This window comes from Seriola aureovittata, chromosome 20, assembly GCF_021018895.1.
Source record: "Seriola aureovittata isolate HTS-2021-v1 ecotype China chromosome 20, ASM2101889v1, whole genome shotgun sequence".
NCBI lineage: Eukaryota > Metazoa > Chordata > Actinopteri > Carangiformes > Carangidae > Seriola > Seriola aureovittata.
In genome coordinates this window covers 23087088-23113495 of record NC_079383.1, presented here as the reverse complement: position 1 = coordinate 23113495, position 26408 = coordinate 23087088, and the positions used below count along the sequence as shown (strand labels likewise).

At 43.5% G+C, this 26408-nt stretch overlaps 3 protein-coding genes across 17 annotated transcripts in view; 2 read left to right on the top strand and 1 right to left on the bottom strand.

Annotated features, from left to right (window-relative positions):
- The window catches only part of sugct (succinyl-CoA:glutarate-CoA transferase), a 76861-nt gene extending 74617 nt beyond the window's left edge, over positions 1–2244 (bottom strand). For 2 of the 5 annotated variants that reach the window (XM_056363923.1, XM_056363921.1), the window contains exons 1-4: positions 1819–2242; positions 460–508; positions 309–382; positions 141–226 (exon numbers count right to left, since the gene is read on the bottom strand). In XM_056363923.1, the coding sequence (XP_056219898.1) occupies positions 141–226; positions 309–382; positions 460–508; positions 1819–1951 (342 nt within the window). In that variant the 5' untranslated portion in view covers positions 1952–2242. Of the gene's footprint in view, positions 1–140; positions 227–308; positions 383–459; positions 509–1818 lie in introns of all 5 variants that reach the window. The other 3 variants (XM_056363920.1, XM_056363919.1, XM_056363924.1) reach the window with 3 other exon arrangements.
- Positions 1–21527, top strand: part of LOC130160996 (NACHT, LRR and PYD domains-containing protein 12-like) — a 347054-nt gene extending 325527 nt beyond the window's left edge. For 4 of the 11 annotated variants that reach the window (XM_056363868.1, XM_056363869.1, XM_056363867.1 and 1 more), the window contains 6 exons: positions 12383–12556; positions 13172–13345; positions 17864–18037; positions 18421–18594; positions 19075–19248; positions 20219–21527. In XM_056363868.1, coding sequence (XP_056219843.1) covers positions 12383–12556; positions 13172–13345; positions 17864–18037; positions 18421–18594; positions 19075–19248; positions 20219–20234 — 886 coding nt within the window. In that variant the 3' untranslated portion in view covers positions 20235–21527. Of the gene's footprint in view, positions 1–2519; positions 2592–2913; positions 3086–6060; positions 6181–7481; positions 7703–7931; positions 9796–10929; positions 11104–11477; positions 11652–12382; positions 12557–13171; positions 13346–17863; positions 18038–18420; positions 18595–19074; positions 19249–20218 lie in introns of those variants that run through there. The other 7 variants (XM_056363871.1, XM_056363872.1, XM_056363873.1 and 4 more) reach the window with 7 other exon arrangements.
- Positions 21528–21599: 72 nt separating this feature from the next.
- The window catches only part of dnah5l (dynein, axonemal, heavy chain 5 like), a 45472-nt gene continuing 40663 nt past the window's right edge, over positions 21600–26408 (top strand). The window contains exons 1-10 of the mRNA XM_056365099.1: positions 21600–22395; positions 22575–22824; positions 22982–23085; positions 23773–23961; positions 24046–24120; positions 24332–24421; positions 24953–25024; positions 25134–25235; positions 25585–25771; positions 25923–26088. Coding sequence (XP_056221074.1) covers positions 22575–22824; positions 22982–23085; positions 23773–23961; positions 24046–24120; positions 24332–24421; positions 24953–25024; positions 25134–25235; positions 25585–25771; positions 25923–26088 — 1235 coding nt within the window. The 5' untranslated portion in view covers positions 21600–22395. The remainder of the gene's footprint in view (positions 22396–22574; positions 22825–22981; positions 23086–23772; positions 23962–24045; positions 24121–24331; positions 24422–24952; positions 25025–25133; positions 25236–25584; positions 25772–25922; positions 26089–26408) is intronic.

Below are 26408 nucleotides of genomic sequence, written 5' to 3'. Positions count from 1 at the left end.
GCGTAGAGCTGAACGTAAGAAATCCACCTGTGTGGTTCTGCAACGGCGTATTTACAGCATAACAACAAGACTTTACGACAGTTACTGTGAGTGTGTGTTGAACAGACTTTCTCCAGCTGCTTCAAAGTGTCCTGACTTACTTTCTTGTTCCTGTTGACGCTGAGGAAATAGGCGCTCTCTGAACTGACGAACGGAGGACCCCAGGCTCTGGTGTCATCACCTGCACCTGTCCAGCAGAACACAAGCTAGAAACGCACTATGAAGGACGCAGGATAAAGTGAGGAGGGAAGAAAGGCACAAAGACTCACCTGGTCTCTCCACCTTGATCACCTCAGCTCCCAGATCTCCCAGGATCATGGTGGCGAAGGGACCAGCCAGAACCCTGCAGACATATAAAAACGTTCAGATCCAGACTTTATCTCTGATGCTGCAGCAGAGACGACTGAGGCTGAACGTTACCTCGTCAAGTCTAACACTCTGACGCCCTCCAGTGGTCCAAGGTCTTCTCCTGTTTTAAAAGTAGACAGTGAATCACACAGTGAGACATGAGTCAACTCTGATCTGTTTACAGTGAAATCACACAACAATCATGGTCTCATTAGAATATGTGGAGTTCATCCGTTGGGAAATTTCACATCAAACCTGTAGCTTTTTATTTCAGTTTTGTCCATTAATTTAAATTCTTGTTTTATCTATAAAATACCAGACAACTGAAAACAGTCACAGTTTTTCATTGAAGCAAAAGCCAAAAAAAAGACTGAATTTAAAATGACTTCAGACTAAAATTAGCAAAAAATCCTAAAAAAAGATAAACTGAGGAATGTTTGGCATTTTTAAATCATCAAAATAGCTGCCAGTTATTTTTCTGTCAATCAACTAATTAATGAATCAACTAATCAGAGCAGATCTGCAACTGTGGGATAATACAAACTGTGAAAAGGCTGCTCCATTCCCTTTTCACTAGACCCTGTTCCCCACATTATCACTGTTTTGTGTTATATCAATTATTTCAGTCAGGGAGAGGAAAACCGGTTTGCATCATGCCATACTTACCTGAGCAGGTGCTTTGGGCCGGTGGATTTTTATTTTATTCTTTATTTCCCAGGTTCATTTTCCCTTATTTTTTTTTTTTATAAATATCCCTTTTTAGCACATTCTCCAGCCTACTGACTTGTTTTTTCACATCATCCTTTTAACCCTGACCACAACAAACCTCACCTTCAGTGAGCAGTGAAAGGTACAAAGATGGCGACTAGATTCATTCTCATAAATAAGGTCATATCCATCAATAATAATCAATTATTGTTATTACATTCCACCAAACTGTCTTTGAGGTGTTGATTCTCTTAGTAGCTGCTAATTAAAAGTTATTATTCACAGAGATTTAAGTGTCACTATGTAATATTTTTCACAATAAAAGCTGACATGCATTAACATTTGAATAAGGACTAATTTTAAAGTCTGTATAATAAACCGTCAGTAACAACGTGGAGACACAGACACACTGATTATATGAAGCGGTTTGTTTAATCATTAATCTTTTATTTTTCACAGCTGTGAGCTGAACCGTCACATTCCCTGTAACTTGACACACCTGGTTCAGACTTTGACCCAGGCGGCTCATTAAAGTTCGTGCGGACAGGTGAAGTCAGAAACCTGTGTCTTGTCTCCATAGTGACGCTTTGGACCAAGTCCGAACGAGGCCAGGTGTGTTTTCACTGACGGTACCTGCAGCGGTTCATCGTGTGAGCAGCTAGCAGGTAGCAGGCTAACGGGGGTGCTAACATTAGCTAGCTAACCTCAGCTCCGGCTCGGTACCTGTCTGTGTGTGAGACATCCGCCGTCCTCCGGCGGGAAATCTCACCGGATGATTCCTCCGGAGCAGTGAAGTGAAACCAGCCGGACAAAGAGCCGACAAACGGCTTTTCAATGCTCTGACACAAGCCGACATGTTCCCCACCTGTTAGCTTCAAGCTACAACAACCGCGGCGACGCTTCCGGTGCCCGCTTTTCAAAGTAAAAGGCAAGAGGTTTTGCCCAGTTTACTACGTGTTATTTATTATCATCACACCGGGGTCGCTGAGCTGAGCATCAGTTTTTCTGAAGAGTAAATCCCTGATACGTTTGAAAAACTCATCATTTATTCATACAATAATGTATTTACAATTAAAATATATAAAATAAAATAAAAACACTTCAAAACCCAGGAAGTCCTTCAACAATAGTTCCTGCTGCTCTGTGGGTGTTTCCACAGTCCTCGAGGACTCTTCCCAACAGGTGGACGAAAAAAATATTCTTTTTTAAAATAAATAAGCTGGTTAACATGTTTCTCATGTCTTTCATTTCCAAATCAATGACGGACGTGTATGTCCTTGTTCTTTGTGAAACATCGCACCTTATTTTGTTTTTCTTACTGGTGAACAATATGCACGCGCACGTACACACACGCACACACACACACACACACACACACACACACACAGACACGTGATTTCCAGTAAGACTCGGCGGGTAAAAGTGAAACTGAAAGTTAGTTCAGACTCCATTTTGAATCGCCGGAGCAGAAGGAGGGAAGCTGAAGTCTGAGGCAGGTGAGTGGTAAAACAACATTACTCTTATTTTACTGTCAAAGTGTCAGAGTCAGTTTTCTCTCTGTGGCGGGAAGAAGAGTCAGAATGAACTTTTGTCCAAACAAAGACACTGAGAAAAGAGGAAATAACATGAGGTGGTACTTCCGGTTCTCTCCGTCAGAATCAACCGTTTGATTCGTCTGCGACACGACGTTGAATATTCACAATGAACCTACAACTAACCCAAGAACACTGACCAGGGTTTTATAGTATTTACTTTATTATACAGTATAGTGTGTGTGTGTGTGTGTGTGCGCGCGTGTGTGTGTGTGTGATCTCACAGTCAGTGTTACTGGTTTCCCTCTCAGACTGACTGAAGTCCAGAAGATGAGTGGTCTGGAGGAAGACGAGGACGGAGCAGAGTCTCCAGTCCCCAGCTGTTGGTCTATGAAGAGTGACCGGTCCAGAGAGCTTCCTCTAAACTTCAGGAATGAACCTGAACCTTCACACACACAGTAAGAGAGAAATTTACATTCATGATGCTGATTAGTGTGAATCTCCATGTCAGAATGAATCATTTGAGAAAGTATTTGTCTTTGCCCTCATGTTGAAGTCGCTCTGTGAACATCTGAGCGTCTCCACAGTGTGTGACACATCTGGATATTTGTTTGTTTGTTTGTCACCAAAGTTTTACTGCTTTATTTTTTATTCAGATCAGAATCAGGATCACTTTTATTCTCCAAATGTTCACAGTACACAGGAATTTAACTTGGTGACAACAGCTGAAAAACACACAATTAAAACAACATTTAAACAACATTTAGACATTGAACATAAAACACAAATATACTGTATATTATCACACGGCGAAGTGCTGCGCTGAAATACCGTGGCTGCCATCAAGGAAGGCGGCGCCTTTATGGTGCAAATCAAAATCAAGTCACATAAATATTCAGTTGACTTTCCATAACAAACTACATTCATTGATGACTCCATCACATGAAGAATTATAAGTGCATATGATTAATTTACATTCAGATATTGACAGTAAGTGAAATACAGAAATAAATTATGTGAATAGCACAAAGATAGAAAAGCATGTCAAGGAGACCCAAGCACACGAGTGTGTCACGCCCTTTTTATCTATAGAGCAGTTTATGACTCTGTTAAGTTACGTTTCATGTGATGAACGCGAGACTTAAATCTATAAATCTGGACTTTCTCCACTCTGTTAAATGGCTGCTTCTGTATTTGCAGGTGTAACCAGTGCGCAGGTTATGTTATGACTAGATTAAATCAGAAGACAGGTTCGATTCTCGGAGGTAATAGTACAATAAATACACACAAACAGCACTTCAAATGCGGCTGGTACCATATATTAGCATGTGACAGTATATACAGTGAACCCCAATATTTACAGTCTGCAGATTATATTAACTGGATAATAAAGTGCACCCACAATTCCGATGCATCATCAACAGTCAAAATCAAACAATACACACAGTCCCAGGTTGAACTAATATGGCAATAGTTCCACAGTCCACACACACAATATTAAGTAACGCCGAAGCACAGTTCATGGAGGATGAGACGCACTGAACCTGTCCAGCGTGTGCGCTGCAAAGGCAGAGTCCAAGTTGTCTTTTTCCCAATGGCTAAAAGCCTTAAAGTGTGTGTGTGTGTGTGTGTGTGTGTGTGTGTGTGTGTGTGTGTGTGTGTGTGTGTGTGTGTAAAACAAAAGGTGAGGGGTGGGAAAAAGGCTGCCAGAGCCTCCTACCAGACCAGGAGGGGATCTTTTACTGGGATTGCTCGGCTCGCTCCAAGCCAGTATCTTAGCTCACCATCGTTTCGACTCTTTGTCCTCACAGGAACCCTGGCCTGTGTAATATAAACAGGACCATATTTCTATAAAACATTCCAACAACTACCGGTAATTATATTCAGTGTACACAATAATATAAATAACTCAATACCTCATGAGCAACAATAGAATAAGCATTCCTCAATAAAGTACATCTGGTTTAAATACATTAACATCAATTCAATCACACATAATCATGACAAATTTTCCCCCCATTCGTATAAATCAAAATAAACATAATATAATTGCTCTGAAATGGCACATTACTCTCATGATACAATACATCGTTATTGTCACCCGCAAGCATTAGCATAAAAATAAGATAGGTGTACCATAGCTAATCCACCCCAATACATTGACAAATGCAAATGCTAACGATCACAACAGTCAGTCTCACCAATTCCAGAATATATCCGACGCACCACACGACCACTTATCAGTCCTCGGCGCTGGTTGATATGGAAGTATTTCTGTGCCACCTGAGTTTGAATATGAATTTCTAAGATTGAATTTTTTCAGTATCAAAATCATTTTAAAAATCATCAAATTTCTAGCACTGAATTTTTTTTTGCCTCTGAATTTTTTTCAATGTTGAAATAAATTCAGTGTAAAAAAAATTCAATTTAGAAAAAAAAAAAATGAGTCTAAAAAAATTCAACCTCAATAAATTCAGTCTAAAAAGAACCAGACTCAACATCCGGGTCACCAGGGAGAAGTAATCGATCCCTGTCTCAATTGAGCCAACGTCCAGCCAATCATGTTACGCTCCATTGGTCATGTGACACCCACCCAGGTAGGACAGACCGGTCCAGCCATGGCCACAAACGCAGGTGATGGTGCTTCGGTGAGTCTGTTTACTTTATTTGCCATTTGTGTTCGTAAAATTGAGTAATAGATATTACTCAACACGTTGCACATTAACCGGATTTATTGAACAATATCTACAGTGAACTTTTAATGAGGTGGCGTTCGTGAAAACTGCGTTAGTAACTAGCTAACGGTAGGTAGGCTATTAAACCGTGATGGTGTTAACTGGTGACACAGTGTTTCCCACAGGATTTTAGGAGACGGGGAGGGAGTCATTTTAACACTGTACAATTAGAGAGGGCAGGTGGAGGGGCTGACTGGCAGAGAGGTAATTAAAATGCAGCACTTTTTCCTGATTCATTTGATTCCCAGGTCTATAATACTGCAAGTGTACAGGACAATAGTATGATATACTTCCATAGGTTGACATCTAAAACAGTTGGATGATGTGACGAAAGCATTTAGGATGATACAAACAAGAATCTACGAGTAACAACAGCAATTGTTTGTAGCAACTGACCTGTAGCAGCTGCTCCGCGTGCCTCCCCTCACCTTCTGAATGAGACAGAGCTGACAGTTTGTAACAGGTGACGCGATTGGACAGCCGCGGCCTGCGGCGTGACGACGCAACCCTATGTGACCGGAAGTTACCGGCACAATCCAACAGCCTTTCAAAATAAAATAAAATAACCGTCAAATAACGAACTTTGATAATAGAATGATTTTCACCCCGGTTACACAGGGCACTATTGTGAATGACAGTGTTGCTCTCAGTGTCTTTGAATAAATAAAGAATAATACTGAAACATGTTTGTGTTGCAGAGGTGAGTCCTACAGACAGAGAGCAGAGTCTCCAGTCCCCAGCTGTTGGTCTATGAAGAGTGACCGGTCCAGAGAGCTTCCTCTAAACTTCAGTAATGAACCTGAACCTTCACACACACAGTAAGACACTGTTTCTACTGTAAACTGACCTGATGGAAGATTTTCTAATAGATTTATATTAATGATGCAGTTACTGCAGAAACCACCTGAAACTACAAACTGAAATGGATCTTGTGGGTTTTATAACAAGAATCTATTGATTGTGTTTCTCTAATAAAACAACTGAGAAGCTCAAGAATGAAACTAAGAAAATATCCATATATCATGATGAAGTGTCTAAAAAATCTGAAAGCTCTGAGTCATTAGTAAGTGGACCTTTGAGCCTGGATCCTCTCCATTATATCTTGTTCCTCACATAGTAAAGTAATCTGGACAAAGAAGGGCAGAAGATGTTCAGGTGTAGATTCAGACAACTTCTCCACTGATGCTGTTATTTGATCCTTGACAGTAGAGAGTGACAGAAAACATGAAGGGAACGATGTACAGGAAAGACAGCTGTCCAGATGTGCACCTTAGACACATCTGTTACACGCTGTGTGTCTGAGACTCCTGCTCGCCCATCACTCTTCAGACCTCTTCTAATCTCAGTGCAAACCTCACTGACCCAAGCTGAGCTGCACAAACTGATGTAAAACATCAAGGACATAATCAGCTCAGTCTTAACGGAGGCTTTTACTGTGAAGGAGCTGCAGGAAGTCTTTCATTAGTATTGATACCAAGCTACAGGCCCATCACTACATGTTTAATCAGACAGCCAGATGGGAAAACAAGTTCTTGAAGTTATTTTTTGGGCATGTTGGGCCTTTATTTTGACAGCCACAGTGAGAGAGAGGAGGTGACGCAGGAAAGGGCCACAGCTCAGACTGGAGCCGGGGCCACTGCAGTTAGGACTCAGTGTTAACGGTTCGCTCTGGAGCAGGTGAGCCGCCGAGGCGCCCCGAAGAGGAAACAGTTGATTAGTGTTGAAATGAATCATTTTAATTCAGACTGAATGTTGAATTCAAACAGAAAAGAAGCTGCACTTTCTCTGTGACCATCAGAGCTTCATGAAACAAAGTAAAGTTTCTGTCACGACTTCATCTACGTCCAAGGTGCACAGAGAGAGGAAAAAGTCCAGAGAGGTCAAACCTCCAGCAACAGCTGCAGGAAACAGAAGCATTCAGCTCGAGGCCTTCATCAGATCAATGACTCTGATGAAGCCCTCGAGCCGAAATGCATCAGTCTCATAAAGTTCCTCTATTTACTGCAGCTGCTGCTGGAGCTTTGACGCCATCAGAGCTTCTGGACAGTGTTGGACACATCTGGATATTTTACAACAACAATCAACAAAGTATTGTAATGATAAAGAAATGTCTTCACAGGAAGAGGAGGAGCCATGTCTCTGTGTCCAGCTGTGCTCTGTGTCAGGACGTCCTGAAGGATCCAGTCTCTACCAGCTGTGGACACTGGTTCTGCAGACAGTGCTTCACCTCATACTGGGACCAGTCTGGTTCTTCAGGAGACTCCTCCTGTCCCCAGTGTGGACAAAGACCCAGAACAAGACCTGGACTGCAGACAGCCAGTCAGACCAGCACTGAACAAAGTGAGACTGAACATCTGTATGATGATGTCATCATTTCTGAAACCAGGACCTGTTGTTTTATACAGAGTCATTTGTTACATCACACAGCATCGACCTTTAAGATGATTATAAATACCACAACATTAAAACCTTTTCTTTGTTTGTCTTTAGTTTTTCTGCAGCTGATGAAAATAATCATCAGACTCTCAGATTCTGTTTCTTCAGTCTGACGTTGTCTCTTCTCTTTCAGCAGATAGTGGTCTGCAGGAGGTTTTACATCAACATAAGATCAGTCTGAGGAGCAGATGTGAACATGTGACTGAAGGAACTGATGGAACAGGAAGTGGAACCCTCCTCAACAGGATCTACACTGAGCTCCACATCACAGAGGGACAGAGTGAAGAGGTTAATGCCCAACATGAGGTGAGGCAGCTGGAGACAACTTCCAAGATGGAGACCCTCCATGACGCTCCAATCAGGTGCCACGACATCTTTAAAGTCTTACCTGACCAGCAGAGACGCCGGATCTCTAAAGCTTTACCTGTCCAGCAGAGAGAAGACGTCTCTAAAGTCTTACCTGACCAGCAGAGACCCATCAGAGTGGTTCTGACCAACGGCGTCGCTGGCGTTGGAAAAACCTTCTCGGTGCAGAAGTTCTCTCTGGACTGGGCAGAGGGCTTGGAGAACCAAGATGTCGGTCTGCTGGTTCTGCTTTCGTTCAGGGAGCTGAACCTGATCAGAGATCAGCAGTACAGTCTTCTCAGGCTGCTCCATGTTTTCCATCCAACATTACAGAAGGTCACAGCAGAGCAGCTCGCTGTCTGTAAAGTTCTGTTCATCTTTGACGGCCTGGATGAAAGCAGACTGTCACTGGATTTCAACAACAGGAAGTCTGTGTCTGATGTCACACAGGAGTCATCAGTCAACGTGCTGCTGACAAACCTCATCAGGGGGAATCTGCTTCCCTCGGCTCTCGTCTGGATAACTTCCAGACCTGCGGCGGCCAATCAGATCCCTCCTACATGTGTGGACAGGGTAACAGAAGTACGAGGCTTCACTGACGCCCAGAAGGAGGAGTACTTCAGGAGGAGATCCAGTGATGAAGAGCTGTCCAGCAGAATCATCTCACACATCAAGACGTCCAGGAGCCTCCACATCATGTGTCAAGTCCCAGTCTTCTGCTGGATCACTGCTACAGTTCTGGAGCACATGTTGACCACAGACCAGAGAGGAGAGCTGCCCCAGACCCTGACTGACCTGTTCTCACACTTCCTGCTGGTTCAGACACAGAGGAAGAAGAACAAGTACCATGAGGGACGTGAGACGAGTCCACAGGAGCTGACGGAGGCTGACGGGGAAGTTCTTCTGAAGCTGGGGAGGCTGGCGTTTGAACAGCTGGAGAAAGGAAACATCATGTTCTACCAAGAAGACCTGGAGCAGTGTGGTCTTGATGTCACAGAGGCCTCGGTGTACTCAGGACTTTGTACTGAGATCTTCAGAAGAGAGAGTGTGATCTTCCAGAAAACAGTCTACTGCTTTGTTCATCTGAGCGTTCAGGAGTTTCTGGCTGCAGTCTACATGTTCCACTGTTACACCAACAGGAAGAGAAAGGTCCTGGAGAACTTCCTTGGGAAACAATATGTTGATTTAACTCCGGATGTCTTCCTGAGGGCAGCCATGGAGAAATCCCTCCAAAGTAAAAATGGTCACCTGGACCTGTTTGTTCGCTTCCTTCATGGCCTCTCTCTGGAGTCCAACCAGAGACTCTTAGGATGTCTGCTGGGTCAGACAGAGAACAGTCCAGAAACCATCCAGAGAGCCATCACCAACCTGAAGAAGATGAACACTTATGATATCTCTCCTGACAGAAGCATCAACATCTTCCACTGTCTGATGGAGATGAAGGATCACTCAGTTCATCAGGAGATCCAAGAGTTCCTGGAGTCAGAGAACAGATCAGAAAAGAAACTCTCTCTGATCCACTGCTCAGCTCTGGCCTACATGCTGCAGATGTCAGAGGAGGTTCTGGATGAGTTGGACCTGGAGAAGTTCAACACATCAGAGGAGGGACGACGGAGACTGATCCCAGCTGTGAGGAACTGCAGGAAGGCTCGGTGAGTCCACATGTGATGATCATGAATCATTATGGAGATTAGTTGTGAAGTTTTTCAGATAAAAACTATAAAATTCTTCTTCTTAAAATAAAGTTTCACTGTGTCCGTTGTATTTTGTCACAGAAGTTCTTGAGCTGTTTCAAATGCTGAATATTGATGTTTCAGTTGTATTTATAGTTGTCAAGTTAATGAACAGTTATTCTGTTTATGTCTAATGATTGATTCATCTTCCTCTGGGTGATGGAGACGAAGGAAAACCTGATCAAACAAGTGAAGAACTGGTCGAGGTTTTATCACAGCAGCTTTTTATCTAAGTTTAAATGATGTATTTGACATTTATTGATGGATTCATATTCATCTGTAAATTATTAGAATTTAAATATCAGTTAATAAAATACGTAGTAATCTCGTCTGTTTCTGGATTCATGAATTCATTGGTGAAATCTTGATGAGTTCCTGTTGTTATTGTTTCTATAATGTAATAGTTAAAAAGCATTTCCATGAGTCTGGAGATGGAGATCCTACAGACTGATAACATCTTTCTGGTGACATTAATTCAACTTTATCACTTTGTGTTTTTGTGCTGAAAAAGAGTGAAAACTTCACTCAGTCATCTGAGACGCACGTCTTCATATGAAATAATAGAAATATTAAACAGGTGTGATCAGCTGATGTGTTCATCTGTACCGAGCTGATGATGGTGAAGCTGACAGCAGCAGGTATCAAACACAGATCATCTTTACCAACTGTCATTGTTCACTGAGCTGAACTCAGTGGAAATATCCTGCTGTCACTTTAAAACAGTGTTTTCTAATCAACATGGCCTCATGGGAACTTTGTGGAGACCACATGGATCAGATCTCACTGACAGACTGTGGACATTATGGAAGACTGACTGTGACCACATCTTCTCTCTTCACCTGAAAGAGGATTGAAACTCTGCAGGTGTGAGAGAGACTGATGAGAATGATTGTTTCCTGTCAAACACAGTGAGATCAGATGAACTGAACCAGTGATGAAGAGAGAATATGGATCAACACAGGACGTGTCAAACTGTTTGATCATCACATGCTTGAAGTCAGTATGAAGTGTCCTCTTACATAATGACTCTGTGTAATGAACGTGTCATGACAGGTTTGCTGGTTGTGGACTCTCAAAGACTCACTGTGAAGTCGTGGCCTCAGCTCTGAAGTCCAACCCCTCCCACCTGAGACACCTGGACCTGAGTGACAACAAGCTGCAGGATTCAGGAGTGAGGATCCTGTCTGCTGGACTGGAGAGTCCAAACTGTGGACTGGAGACTCTGAGGTCAGTTCACTGACTGGAGCTGTTGTGGGTTTGTAGATAATTAATATCACTAACTGCAGTTCAGGATCAGACATAAAGACAGGAGCAGGGTTTATTTAGAGGCCGGCAGAAGTCGAGTCATGACGGGGAAATGTTTGACGGTTTTTCAGCTTCCTGCGGTTCATGTTGTCCATCAGTGAAGATGAAGTCAGGACTGATGAGGCTGGGGGGGGGGTGTTCTGACATGTGGATGATGTGAGTAGATGTGACATGATGATGATCCACAACAACAGAAGGACAAAGTCACTCTGCTCCTTTTAGAGAGAAGATCATTGATTAGAACATATCTGATTGATTATCAATGATTTTATCTCCATCTTTTATTCTTAATTCAGGTTGAGTGGCTGCAGTTTGTCAGAGATCAGCTGTTCTTCTCTGGCCTCAGCTCTGAAGTCCAACCCCTCCCACCTGAGAGAACTGGACCTGAGTGAAAACTTCCTGCAGGATCCAGATGTGAAGCAGCTGTGTGGTTTTCTGGAGAGTCCAGACTGTGGACTGGAGACTCTGAGGTCAGTTCACTGTTGTAGATCTTCTGTCTTTAATCCAGCACTGAAGCTAATACAGTCTCGTGGTCTTCAGTCTAAATCACCCCCATGATTCCAGTTTTTCTCGATATATTTCTTCGCTCTGACGTAATCCTTCACACCTCAGTCAGCTGACTGAGTGACTGTAGAGAGTCAGCTGCTCTCACATAATTATTTCCTGTGACATGAACATTGTTCACACTTCAGTCTTTCTGAGCTTTTCTTCTGTGACGTAATTCTTGGCTGTCGGGCAGATTTTCTCTGCGGTTGGTTTCTGTTGTGAAGACGTCAGGAGACGCTGTGAACTCGTTTTCACTCCTCATGAATTTATTTCCTCTGTGGCAGCAGAACATGTGACAGCAGCCTCCAGAACCTCCTGCAGCTTCTGGAGGAACAGAACACTTGCTGATCGCTGGTTGATTAACTCAGAGACTCACTACAACATTGGAAGGCTACATACAACCCATAATGCAACGCTGTAAAATACTGTAGTCTCACTGGTCATAAGGAATATATGTTGTAATGAATGACCAGGTAATTATAATATAAGACAACCTTCATTTTAACGGCTGGACGGCAACAGCTGGGAATGTTGTGCTGATGTTTGGATGATGTGTGGCAAAGGCTGACACACTCTACTCCTGAGAAGGTCATTGATTAGGACATATCTGATTAATTATCAATGATTTTATCTCCATCTTTTGTTCTTTATTCAGGTTGAAGAGCTGCTTGTTGACAGAGATCAGCTGTTCTTCTCTGGCCTCAGCTCTGAAGTCCAACCCCTCCCACCTGAGAGAACTGGACCTGAGTGACAACAACCTGCAGGATCCAGATGTGAAGCAGCTGCGTGACCTTGTGGAGAGTCCAGACTGTGGACTGGAGACTCTGAGGTCAGTTCTCTGATGTAGATCTTACAGCTGAATCTAATGTGCGACTGATAAATGGAGAAATCTCTGTCCTCTGATCTTCTCAACAACTGCTCAGCTGATGGAGCTCAGACTTGGTGAGTGTGAAGCTGAGGACCTGAGTTAGTGCTGTGTCCTCTGTGAAGTGGTTTGGATGAGCGATTGTTGAGAGCCCGACCCTAATGGGGCTTTCAGACACAGCGTGACAGTGACACCGCTGCCCTCTGAAACCCTTTATTTCCAATGGATTGTACCAGGACAGGTTTCCCTGCACTGAGCAGAGGGAAGGTGCAGCACAGCGCCTGTCAGAGACGATTCATTTAAACTGAGACATGACAGTGATATTAGAACTGACAACACACAATAAACTGTATGAACATGTGTTCAGAGCGAATGAAGAGAAATCACCTGCTAGAAACATGAATATTTGTAGTTCTGTTCAGACTGAGGTGGTGGTGAACTGCTGCCTCTTGTGGCTCAAATGAGAATTACACTAAAGAAACACTGAAAACATCCTGACAAAACAACTTTCACTTTTCTGCTGGACACATCTGATCAATTATCAATGACTTTGATTTACATCTTTCTTTCTTTATTCAGATGGAAGAACTCTAGTTTGTCAGAGATCAGCTGTTCTTCTCTGGCCTCAGCTCTGAAGTCCAACCCCTCCCACCTGAGACACCTGGACCTGAGTCACAACGAGCTGCAGGATCCAGATGTGAAGCAGCTGTGGTATTTTCTGAAGAGTCCAGACTGTCGACTGGAGACTCTGAGGTCAGACTCCATGTTTTATTTCTGTGCTCAGATTAATCTGATGTTGCATTTTGCCAGTATATCTTCATTTTTGTACAGTTCCAGAAGATGTGTGCACGGTCTGCCTCCACATTCCTGCACAGTCTCCAGCAGTTTTGTTGTGTGGCGAGTTGCCTAGATTTTATTTTTGGTGTTATAAAATAGCGAGTTAGATTTTTCCAGCAGAACTCCCTCCATATTAATGAATATGTAGATGTACATTGTGTCTGGCACATGTGGTACCATTCCTCCTCTTGTATTTGGATCTTTAGTTCTGCTTCCCATTTTGCTTTTATATAGAGGGTTGATTCCCCTCTGCTCTCTCCCATAGCTCGGTAAAAAGCAGAGATGGGCCGAGACCCCTTCTGTTTGTATGAATCCATAATGACTCCAATCACCTTGTTTATAGTTGCAACTGGCCTTATCTCTTTTGTGTAATAATCTCTTAACTGCATGTATCTATAGAAGTCTTTGTTTTCGAGGCCGTACTTTGTCTTTAGCTCTTGGAAGCTTAGAAGTTCCCCACCTTCTGAAACCGTACACATTGCTGTCATTCCCTTTTGTGTCCATTCTTTGAATACTGGATCGTGCGTCCCTGGTATAGATTTTGAATCGTACGTGAACCACCTCAGTGTGCATATATTCCTCTTGAGTTTGTATTTTCTTATTACAACCCTCCATATTTCTAGTGTGAATGCGACTATTGGGTTCATAGCATGTCTCAAAGCACCTACCAGATGTTTATCCCCCACCAATATCTGGGTCTGATAACTCTGTGTTTCCCTTTCCATTTCCTGCCATTTAGACTCATAGTCAGGTCTACACCAACAGGCCAGAGGCCTGAGTTGAGCAGCATAAAAATATTCTTTAAGGTCAGGCAAGGCCATTCCACCTTTACTTTTAGGTAGTTGGAGGGTCGTGAATTTTATTCTTGGTTTTTTTCTATTCCAAATGAATCTAGAGATCATCTTGTCCCAGGCTATACATTTGTTTTGGGGGATATTAATTGGCAGAGCTTGAAATAAATATAACAATTTAGGTAGAATATTCATTTTGACCGTCTGTATTCTAGCACTGAAGTCCAACGGAAGGGTAGACCACCTTTCAATGTCCCTTTGTATGTTTCTTTCAGTTTCACTATAGTTGTTTTCCAACATGTCGGTAAGTGTTTTAGTCAAAGTTACACCAAGATACTTCATTGTTTTAGAATTCCATTTCAAATTATATGCATCTCTTATTTGTCGGGATGGAGAATAATTCAACGAGAGAATTTGAATTTTTGATATATTCAGTTTATATCCTGAGTAGTATTCATACGTTTCCAGTAGAGACATTAGGTGTGGGAAACATCTGTCCGGCTGTTCAAGGAAAATAATGACATCATCCGCAAAAAGGCCGATGATGTGTTCTGTCCCCCCTACACTGACACCCTGCAGTTCCTCACTCTGCCTTATTGCCTGCGCTAAAGGCTCAACATATAAAGCGAAGAGGGTAGGTGACAGACAGCAACCTTGTCTTGTCCCCCTCTCCAACTGAATCGTATTTGACAGGCTTCCGTTTACTCTGATCCTAGCTGTGGGCTCTTGATAAATAGTTTTAATATATCGGATTACGTTTTCATTGAGGCCAAATCTCTTTAGAACCTCATACAAGAATGACCAACTAACACTATCAAATGCCTTTTCGGCATCCACACTAACCAGAACCATGCTTGCACCACTTTTTTGAGCGTTGTCTAAGATATGAAGGGTTCTTCTAATATTATCATGTGTTTGGCGTCCTTTAATAAACCCGGTTTGGTCTTCATCAATCAAGTCCGGTATGAGGGTCTCAAATCTTTTGCAAATAATTGATGTAAATAGTTTGTAGTCTAAATTTAAAGGTGAAATCGTCCTATAGTTTTTGCATTCTTCTTTATCTTTGCCTTCTTTAGGTAGAACGGTAATAATTGCTTCTTTCCACGATGGGGGGGCCCTGCCCTCTTTAAGAGTCCAGTTAAAGCAGGACAGAAGCAAGGGTGTTAGCTCCTTCCGAAAGGCCTTATACCGTTCCGATGGAAACCCATCGCTGCCTGGTGATTTACTAGCTTTTAACCTGCTAATTGCAGCTTCCAGCTCCTTAACTGTAAGTTGCGACATAATAGTGTCATTCTGTGTCTCACCAATAGATGGCAAGTCAAGTGAGTCAAGAAAACTTCTAATTGTTTTTTCATCGGCTGATAGTGGTTTAGAATAAAGTTTCTTGTAATATTCTTCAAATATTCTTTCTATTTCCTCTGGTTCATGTGTTAATTGGTTGGTTTGAGGGTTCCTTATTTTATGAATTGTGTTAATGGCCAGCTGTTTCCGCAGGCGTCTAGCTAAAAGTCTTGTTGCTTTTGGGCCTGATTCATAGTAGGTCTGCTTTACAAACCTTGCCCTCTTTTCTATATCTGTCCTGAGTATCTCATTTATCTCTTCCCTTGCCTTCTTTATTTATTGTAGTACAGACTGATTTTCTGTATTTTTATGTTTCTTCTCCAATTCTTGTAGTTTTTCTACTTTGTGTTTATATATAGCTAACCGAGCCTTCTTTTGTGATGTTGTCACAGCGATTAGTTTTCCACGAATAACTGCCTTCATACCGTCCCACAGTATTGCAGGGTTTACCTCTCCATTATCGTTCTCTTCTATATACCTTTTTATTTCTTCTCTTATCTGTTCCACATTCGCCTTGTTATTCAGGATGCCCACATTTAGCCTCCATGCAGTATTTACTTTTCTTTTATTCAAGTGTATTGTCAAGCTGATCCCACTGTGGTCTGATATATCCGCCACCCCGATTTCACACTCTGTGACCCTGTGGCTTTCACTTGTATTAATTAAAAAGTAGTCAATTCTGGAGTAGACAGAATGTGGTACTGAATAGTGGTTATAATCCCTTTCTAGTGGGTGGAGTTCTCTCCACAAATCAATTAGTTTCCTGCACTGCTGTATTAATAAACTTGGTTAGATGCTTCTTGCTTCCTTTAGAGCTTGTTGTATCCAAGTTATGGTTCATGACCACATTATAGTCCCCTCCACATATCAAGACTCCTTCAGTTTCTATAGCAATAGTGTCAAATAGGGTTTTGAAAAAACCTTTGGTACTCTCTGGGGGGGCGTAAACATTGATCAGTGTCACCATTCTGTTTTCTAGTTTTCCTTTGATTAATACAAATCTCCCTTCTTTGTCCCTTACTTCTTTAACACATTCAAATTGGACTGCATTTGTGATAAGGATAGCCACTCCCCTCTTCTGGCTAGGCTTGTAGGAACTATAAAATATGTTCCTGAAACCAAAGCGTTTTAGGTTTTCATGTTCTTGTTGAGGCAGGTGGGTTTCTTGTAGAAATAGGACTTGAGCCTTTTCTTTTTTCAGTTTAGCCAGGACCTTGCTCCTCTTAACTAGATTATTCATCCCATTTACATTAAGTGACACCAGTTTTATATTGTTATATGGCATTAAAATGATCCGATCCCGTGTTACATTCATTAACCTCCAGACAACTTAGAACTGCACTGACCTGAACATCTGGACAACGTGTGCTAACTGAAAGAAACAAAGAAAAAACAGTTAACTCCCAAGTTAGGGTGATTCTTCGCCACCCTGGGTCCCCGTTGGTAGGCAGAGGGGAGATCCTCCTCCAGGAGGGCCCCTCACTAGGGGTGAAACCTGTCATTTCACACATCCTAATAGTCCAACGTCATCCGATAGCATTTATTTTGTATTCCAAATGAAGTCTCCAGCATCAGTCTTAAATATTTCGGCCCATATACCAGTGTAAAAAAAAAAAAAAAAAAAATAAGTAGGTAAATTAAAATAAAATAAATAAATATAAATAAATGTAAATAAATGTATAAATAAATTAAATTAAATAACTGCCCTACCAAACTCTCCTATTTGAACTGAAAAGGGAGAAAAAAGAGACATCTCTCAGAGTTGGAATAGAGTCATATTTTTTGTCTGTTGTTATTCATGATATATAAACGTAATAAGCTCAACGATGACGTGCAGATATATATATATATATACATACACACACACACATATATATATATATATATATACACACATATATATATATATACATATATACACACATATATATATATATACACACATATATATATATATACACACATATATATATATATACATATATATATATATATATATATATATATATATATATATATATATATATATATATATATATATATATATATATATATATATATATATATATATATATATATTATATATATATATATATACGTATATATATATATACATATATATATATATATATATATACGTATATATATATATACGTATATATATATATGTATATATATATATATATATATATACGTATATATATATATATATATGAGGGAGGGAGGGGGGAGAGAGAGAGGGGGAGGGAGAGAGAGACCTTCACCTTTGTCTCTAAACTCTCATCTTTTATTCTTTATTCAGGTTGAGTTGCTGCAGTTTGTCAGAGATCAGCTGTTCTTCTCTGGCCTCAGCTCTGAAGTCCAACCCCTCCCACCTGAGAGAACTGGACCTGAGTGACAACGACCTGCAGGATCCAGATGTGAAGCAGCTGTGTGGTTTTCTGGAGAGTCCAGACTGTGGACTGGAGACTCTGAGGTCAGACTCCATGTTTTATTTCTGTGCTCAGATTAATCTGATGTTAAAGTTGTGTTGACTCTAACCTGCAGACAGGTTCATATTCATGAGCTAAAATCCTCTTCAGCTTTTTAACATTTACACTGTTAATGAAGCTCTCTGGGTTAGGGGGGGGGGGGGACTGGGGGAGAGAGAGAGAGGGAGGGTAGGGGGGTGAGGGAGGAAGTGGGGGAGAAAGAGAGTGGGAGGGAGGGGGTGAGGGAGAAAGAGAGTGGGAGGGAGGGGGTGAGGGCGGAAGTGGGGGAGAAAGAGAATGGGAGGGAGGGAGAGAGGGGGTGAGAGAGGGAGTGGGAGAGAGACCTTCACCTTTGTCTCTAAACTCTCATCTTTTATTCTTTATTCAGGTTGAGTTGCTGCAGTTTGTCAGAGATCAGCTGTTCTTCTCTGGCCTCAGCTCTGAAGTCCAACCCCTCCCACCTGAGACACCTGGACCTGAGCTACAACGAGCTGCAGGATCCAGGTGTGAAGCAGCTGTGTGGTTTTCTGGAGAGTCCAGACTGTGGACTGGAGACTCTGAGGTCAGACTCCATGTTTTATTTCTGTGCTCAGATTAATCTGATGTTAAAGTTGTGTTGACTCTAACCTGCAGACAGGTTCATATTCATGAGCTAAAATCCTCTTCAGCTTTTTAACATTTACACTGTTAATGAAGCTCTCTGGATTAGAGGGGGGAGAGGGAGGGGGAGAGGGAGGGGGGAGAAAGAGAGTGGGAGGGAGGGAGGGAGGGAGGGGGAGAGGGAGGGGGAGAGAGAGGGATTGGGAGATGGAGGGAGGGGGAGAAAGAGAGTGGGGGGGGAGGAAGTGGGGAAGAAAGAGAGTGGGAGGGAGGGAGAGAGAGGGATTGGGAGATGGAGGGAGGGGGGAAACAGAGTAGGAGGGAGGGGGAGAGAGAGGGAGGGAGGGAGGGGGAGAGGGGGGGGTGAGGGAGGGGGAGAGGGAGGGAGGGGGAGAGACCTTCACCTTTGTCTCTAAACTCTCATCTTTTATTCTTTATTCAGGTTGAGATACTGCTGGTTGTCAGAGATCAGCTGTTCTTCTCTGGCCTCAGCTCTGAAGTCCAACCCCTCCCACCTGAGAGAACTGGACCTGAGTCTCAACGAGCTGCAGGATCCAGATGTGAAGCAGCTGCGTGATCTTAAGGAGAGTCCAGACTGTCGACTGGAGTCTCTGAGGTCAGTAAAAGGGGCGGAGTCAGTCCTTGCTGCTTCCATCATATTGTACTAAACACAGTATCAGAGCAAAGAGCCAGTGTTTCCTGGAAACCTCCGACCTTCTCAGCAGCTGCTTCCCTCAGTGAAGCTGTGAGAGGAGAACGGTGACAGGCGTCAGGATTGGACAGAAAGACAGAGAGAGAGAACAGTCGGCCAATCAGAGCGGCCAGAAGCTCGTCGTGGTCGTGCGTCTGAGTGGATGTGAAGACGACTGTTGTTGTTGAGTTGATGTCTACAGGAAGTGAAGCTGATTACAGCTGACAGCCTCACAGAGGAACAGAGACAGTGTCCTCATTGATCAAACTGTCACATCTGATCTGAGACAGTTTGTTCTCTCATTTCAAAACTCAAGACCTGATCAGTTTGATCTCTGTCACAGCTCTGAGATCAGTCTGATGGAGCTGACTCTTCTTTCAGAGAAGCATCGTGACGTTTTGTGATCATGTGATCTTTATACAGACAGAAGCTCTGCTGAAGTCCAGTGAGCACATCTGTATATCTGTCCCTCTGCCAGATGTTTTCAGTGACAGCCTCCATGATTCTCTGTCAGGTGATGTGTGAGGAACAGACCAGATGTTCATCAACACACAGAGACTCTGTGTTTAAATGTCAGGACAGTGAATCCATCACTGAGCTGTTGGAGCAGTGATGAACCTTCATGACTCAGCAGTTTGTTTCCACTGTGGACTGAGGGAAATGTGCAGAGTCAACAGACTTGATGCTAAAAGTCTCTGCAGGTGTGTGAGCCTCCAGCTCAGTGTTCACTCCAACACGTTAACATGAGAGCTGAGAGGAAGCAGGCTACGCTACACAGCTGCTGCACATCTGGACTGAACAGGACTGAAGTCTCTGCTGCATCACTGACTGACAGCTGATGAAGTGAGTCTCTGGAAACACTCGTTTATCTCCTCTGTTCTTCCTCTCTCCACAGATGGGAGTGGTGGTGATCGTCCTAAAGATCTGACGGAGGAATCAGAAGAAGTGGAGATGACTCTCAGTGCTGCAGTCTGAACTGATCTGAGATCAGCTCCACCATCATCCCTGTGACTCCTCCACCTTCCACCTGCACCAGAGTCTCAGTTTCAGGAGGTTTTGGTTCTGCTTCTTCCTCTGGATCACCTCCAGTCGAGGCTGGTTTGGGAAGACTTCCACAGTTTTTGTATTTACAGTTTTTCTCAGTCGCTTTGGTTCGTTTCTCAGATCAGAATTGAAATTCTCAAAACTACTTGTTCAATCTTCACATCATTGTGTCACTTGTGCAAATCAAAAAAGCAGTTTCTCAGTTCTTTGAACAAGTTGCAGATGCTTTGGTTCATCATGCAAATGATTATGTACAATTCTCTGCTGTTTCCTACATTATCAGTTGCTTATGTCATATTGATCAAAATGTATTATAATGGGTCTCTGTTGAATAGTCTCACCCCCCACAACATTTAGGCATTAGTTCATCGCATAAGTCTTTACATGCAAAATGGTTGAACAAGTTGTCATAATATGTCAAGCATATCTCTATACATTTCCATTAGACTTTTATTTTCTAAATCTGTCCTGAATTGGTAAATTCCTCCCAGGTGAATCTTGACTTTCTCTATCAACTGGCAAGTATATATATATATAGCCGGAGCACAACACAATGTTACAATGTCTGACAATGGAAGGACAAGGAATTGGACGGGGTCAACAGCCAGAGAGAAGAAGAAGAGGAAGAGGAGTGAGGCTGCGTGGAGGAGGAGTTGGGAGGCAAAACAGAGGAAGAGGCAGACGAGGCCTTTCTGTATCACAATGACATGGTCTGTCAACAAATTACAGCACAAACAGTAAAAGTGAATCTTGTCCAGTCTCTTGCAATCAATACACTAAGGTGTAACTTACAATTTACAATAATTGTCATTAAAACTTTAGCCATAGTTTACATCAGAACATCCCTCCAGAGTCACACTGTTATATTGACAACACGACTAAGCAATTTGACTAATTTTGACCCATTTTGTCTTGATGCTTTGAAACATGTGACCATCAGTCTGTGCTGAAACCTGCAGGTTATCAGTTCATGTTTGTGTTGTAGCTCCATCTTGTGGATCGATGCAGTTTTGCAGCTGCCTTCCTTTAATCAGACAGACTGCATGTGAAGAGGAATCCAATTAGTTTAAGTGCGTTTGTTTTTCATATATGTACAGAACGCTGATATTACATCACAGTGGAAGTTCCAAGTTTGTGTAATAAATAAAGTCATTATTTTACATGTGCTCTCTGGATTTCCTTTGACTGAACTCAACATTCACATTTCAGCTGCTGGATTCTCCCAGGACTGAGATTGTCTCCGCTGCGTCTGCAGTCTCAGCTCAGTGCAGTAAACACATGAACTCTCTCTATGTGCTTATTGGACTGATGGTCTTCAGGCCCGGCAGCTTCCATTATTGGAAGTTTGCAGTAATCCCGTATTAGAGGAAGCGACCGCTGAACACTTCCAGGCCTCGGCCAGAAACTGTTTCTGTAAAACTTCCATTCGTCAGCTTCATCAGACTCAGAAAAGTTCAAGTTCTAGTCAAGGCTGATGATGGATTACATGTGTTTTAAATAAAATAGACGGAGACTTTTACTCAGGTTTTACTCAAATGAAACCTCTGACCTCTCTGACTTCACAGGGGTCAAGGGTCAGCACCTTGAATCATTTACAAAAGCATCCTAACCAATAAGTGACAGGCAGCTGAGCAGTGAGCCCCGCCCCCCAGCACAGGGTAATCCAAACTCTGGTTTAAACTGATTCAGAGTCAAAGTGAATGTATGATGTCGTGTAAATGAAGCAGGAGAACCGGCTGCGTTGGTCAACACACACACCGTCTCTCCTGGTGGCAGGAGGCAGCTTTGTTGTGTGTTTAGTTGCCTGCTACGGTTACCATGGCAACAGTCAAACTTTTCCTCTGCAGAGCCAGTTTTGATTTACTTCCTGATCCCTCTCTCTCTCTCTCTGTGTCTGTCATTGTCTCAGTGCCTCGCTCTTCCTCTGACTCTGACTCGTCGGTTCATTTATTTATTGGTGCAGTTTTTCCTGAGCAGCAGGGACTCGTCCTCAGGCTCTGAGTGTTCGGCAGGACGGACGACACACAGGTCAGTCACACTCGCTCTGCAGCAGCTGACTCTGTGGCTCAGAGGCACTCAGGCAGCACAGGTTGTTCACCACGAGGTTTTATAGTCACAGTTTCTGTCTGAAGTTTCTGATGTCTTGGTGTTAGTTTGGAAAGATGGTGAGTCATGTCATCACATGCTGAAATAGTCTTAACTCTCAGATGGCAGATCCAGACTCTCAGTCCCCAGCTGAGGTCTCAGAGAGGGACCAGCTGTCCACTGCTCCCCCAGCTGGCAGCTGTGATCCTGGGCTGAACGGCTCTGCTCCTCCCCCGGACACCGAGCTCCAGGCCCCGGAACCGAGCCTCGATCCCGGGATGGAGAACCGGGACGGCCCTGGGGGAGAGGAAGAGGAGGAGGAAGGAGGAGCCGTTACCCAAGTCAGACCTCCTCAGCTTCACCTCTGCAGAGGTGCAGACACCTGAACCTGTGATCTGAGCCTTCATGAAAACTAGTGCTACTGCTGTCAGTGCTGTGACCGTGTGATCAGGCTCTAATTTAGATATTTCTCTTTTTCCTCTGTTTGTTTGTTTTATACGCTTCCACTGTTTATTCCTCCAACTCTCAGATGTGATTGGCAGAGGACGCCGGCGAATAGGAGGTCAGAACATGAGAGCCGTCAACCACGTGTCTTCACCGGCGGCCGCTCCCTCCCCGACTGCTCGCACCTCAGTGAGTAAACAGTGACAGCAGCCGGACACAGGGGGCGCTACAGTTCAGGCATTTTATATTTAGAACAATTCAATTTAAAAAAAGAATAAACTCAGTGAAGATAAAAGTACAAACAAAGACACCTGTAGACGTTGTCATGACTCCTAACAGCCACATGGGGGCAGACAGAATGACTGGGTCAGTTCATCAGACCGACGTCGTCTCCTTCTCTTCCGCTTTGTAGCCAAGATGGCGACGGTTGAGGATGAGAAGTGTCCATCCAGGTACTTTCTAGCGCACTGCGTGTGAACGCTGCAGAGTAGAAAGTGTGAGTGAGGAGGAACGTGAGTTGAGAGCTGATGATCAGTGGTGACTCCAGAGTCTGTTGAGGGCCCCTCCAATCAGCGTTCATCACAGGGATGTAATAAATAATCTCAAATGTTCACGCTGGTAAAAATGTTCAAATATATAAATATAAAGAACAAAAACCTTAATAAACAACTACATGAAAACGTTGCTGGTTGTGGAAATGAAACAGTTTGATAACAGGTTTATCCATCAGCTGAAGAGGTGATGATAGTGAAGGCTGTGCTCATCAGTGACAAAGATGGCGGACAGTTGCAGACTTCCACAGCTCCGGGATCAGGAGTACAACCCCCCGGGACACTCCTCCGTACGGTGTCTTTAGTGACTATAGCTTGTGTCCAGGTGTCAGGTAAAAGGACGGTGCTGCTGTCCAATGAGGCGAGGAGAGAGATAGCGAAGCAGGTGAGAGCCATGAAGGAGGAGAGACGAGGGAAGCTGGACGCCCGACACAAGTACTTGATCAGCAGGTTGGCAGACGCCGCGACGCTGGGGGAGGCGGAGGTGGAGGACGCCCTCACCTCTGATGACAAGGTAGCATCACAGTCCGGCTCTGAAACTAGAAACTAGAAACACTCTGTGTTTGATCTCTGGCTCATTCATGTCTGATTCTTCCAGTTCAGTCTCGTCCATGATTTCTTTGCTGCGAACGGATCCAAGAAGCTGATTTTCTTCTATCAGAATGTGAAGCAGGTAACTTTTCTCACCTTAAAATATGTTTCAGTTGATATTAAATCTGAGCACAATGGCGCCTTTTCTCTGTCTCTGGTCTCTCTTTTCTGAAATCAGCTTCTGCATCCTGTCTTCCTTTCATCATCCTGTACTCATTATTCCTCCCTGACTATATATGTTATATATCTATATTATATCCAAATTTCTGTCTCTTCTATGTTTTTCTCCCCAGAATCTGTCGTCCAGTCGTTCCTCCTCTGTGGACGCCGCGGCCTCAGCTGTGGCTCAGAGGAAACTCTTCGTCACCACAGGGAGCTCCGAGGTAGATCAGTAATCTTTGGTTTGTGTTGCATCTTTTTGTTTAATACCATATGATGCAACAGCATGAGGACAAGACAACACAGAGTCATCATGCAGCTTCACTGAGTCAGTCAGCTCTGTGCACGTGTTGACCGATACCTGACTCTCTGAGTCTGTGTTGTGTTGCTATGGGAGATGTTTGGTGGTTAGCGAGGTGATACAAAACAACTTCAGCTTACAATACATTACACAACCTGAAATACTTTCCATTTCCTGTCTCTCGCAGAGACGAGCTTGAGCTACAAGCTACAGTGTTAAAGCATTTGTAAATTCAGGTAAAAGTTTAGTTTATCAGTATCTGAAACGCTGAATAAACAGATTAACACTCAGAGAAACCAAATCCTGCAAGGTCTGGATGGTGGGTCCAGGTGGGAGGGGCTTGGTGACTGCTTTGTTGTGACATCACAAAGTTCCAGAAGTCCTGACGGCTGGTTTTAAGGCTCAGTTTCTGAATAAACATGAAGCTGAACATCGTCTCTTTCTGTTTTTCCAGCCTTTACTGGAGAAGTGTCTGTTCTTCCTGAGAACCACTGACAAGGCGATAACCACCGCTAACGTGCAGCAGGTCCGTGATCACACCTCACTGTCTTTATGATGAGTTCAGCCAGAGAGGGCGGAGCCTGCAGGATGCACCTGTGACCTACCTGTGTGACGTCTGCATGCTGTGTCTGCAGGAGGTGAACTTCGGCATGTTGGACTGCAGTGACGGCATCATCCTGAACAGTCTGGAAACTCTGCTGTCTCGCATCATGATACCGGCCCTCAGGTCACAGCAGGTACGTCCATTCACCTGAACGACACCTGAAAGGAGAAGGAACGAGCTAAAAAAACAGGCTTTTATTTACCCCAAAAATGAAGAGAGTCATTTATTTATTAAGAAAGCTTCTGAGTCCATAAAAGATTTCAACTAAACTTCACACAAACTTTTACACACACGTCAGTCAGCTGCAGGTGTGGCCGTCACAAACCCAAAGTAAGATGCTTCTGAATCAAGGCAGCAGGTGAGCTGGTTGTGTTTGGGTTCAGAGACGAGCTCTGTGCCGACTGTCGGACAGGAAGCTGAGATGATGACGCCAGGCTTTAACTGCGTCATGATTTGAACCCGTGTTTTTATTCTGAGTCCAGACGTGGGGCTCAGCGGAGGAGGGAGCGTCCCGTCCAGACGTCCGCTCCTTTCTGTCCTCCGTCGACCGGTTTGTCGCTAATCTGAGCTCGGCCAGACTCAACATGGAGAGGAGGTTCCGGCTGCAGCAGGTCGACCTTCCTGACGCCATCAGCCAGCTGAGCCGCCCCGCAGACTACACCGCCGCAGGTAACGTCAACCGCTGCACACCTGTCACCTTTTCTACCTGTGCTGCTGCCGAGAACTGAGGCAACACCACTGTAGCTGCTGACAGAAAGACATAGCTATATTATCATTCCTACATATATATTTATTAACGTATTGTAATATTTTCCTTCAGCCAATAACAGCGAGCTGGTGGAGCGTCTGGAGGGTGTGGTCTCCGTGTGGACCAATCAGATCAAGCAGGCGCTGACGGAGAGCGAGCAGCTGAGGAAGGAGGCCGATGACGTCGGACCGTCGGCTGAGCTGGAGCACTGGAAGAGGCGCATGGTCACCTTAAACAGGTGAACGTTACAGAAGCTCTTCTTCTTCTTTGGTGTTTGTTTGTGCTACGCCATGATCAAATACACCTCCACAGATCAGCTGATCCCAGCTTGTCTTTGACTCAGCTGTCGTCTCCTCGAATCACATTTCACTCAAAGTTTAGTCACGTGTCGTCCACGTCTCCTATAATCTGAGTTTATGATTCTTCTTCCTCTAATTCGTTGTGTTTAATCTCACGTCCTACAAATCTGATTTCTTGTTCAGTAATTTAATCTCAGTTTATACTTGTTTAATTGAATCTAGTTTAATCTAATCCAGTTTAATATAATCCAGTTTAATA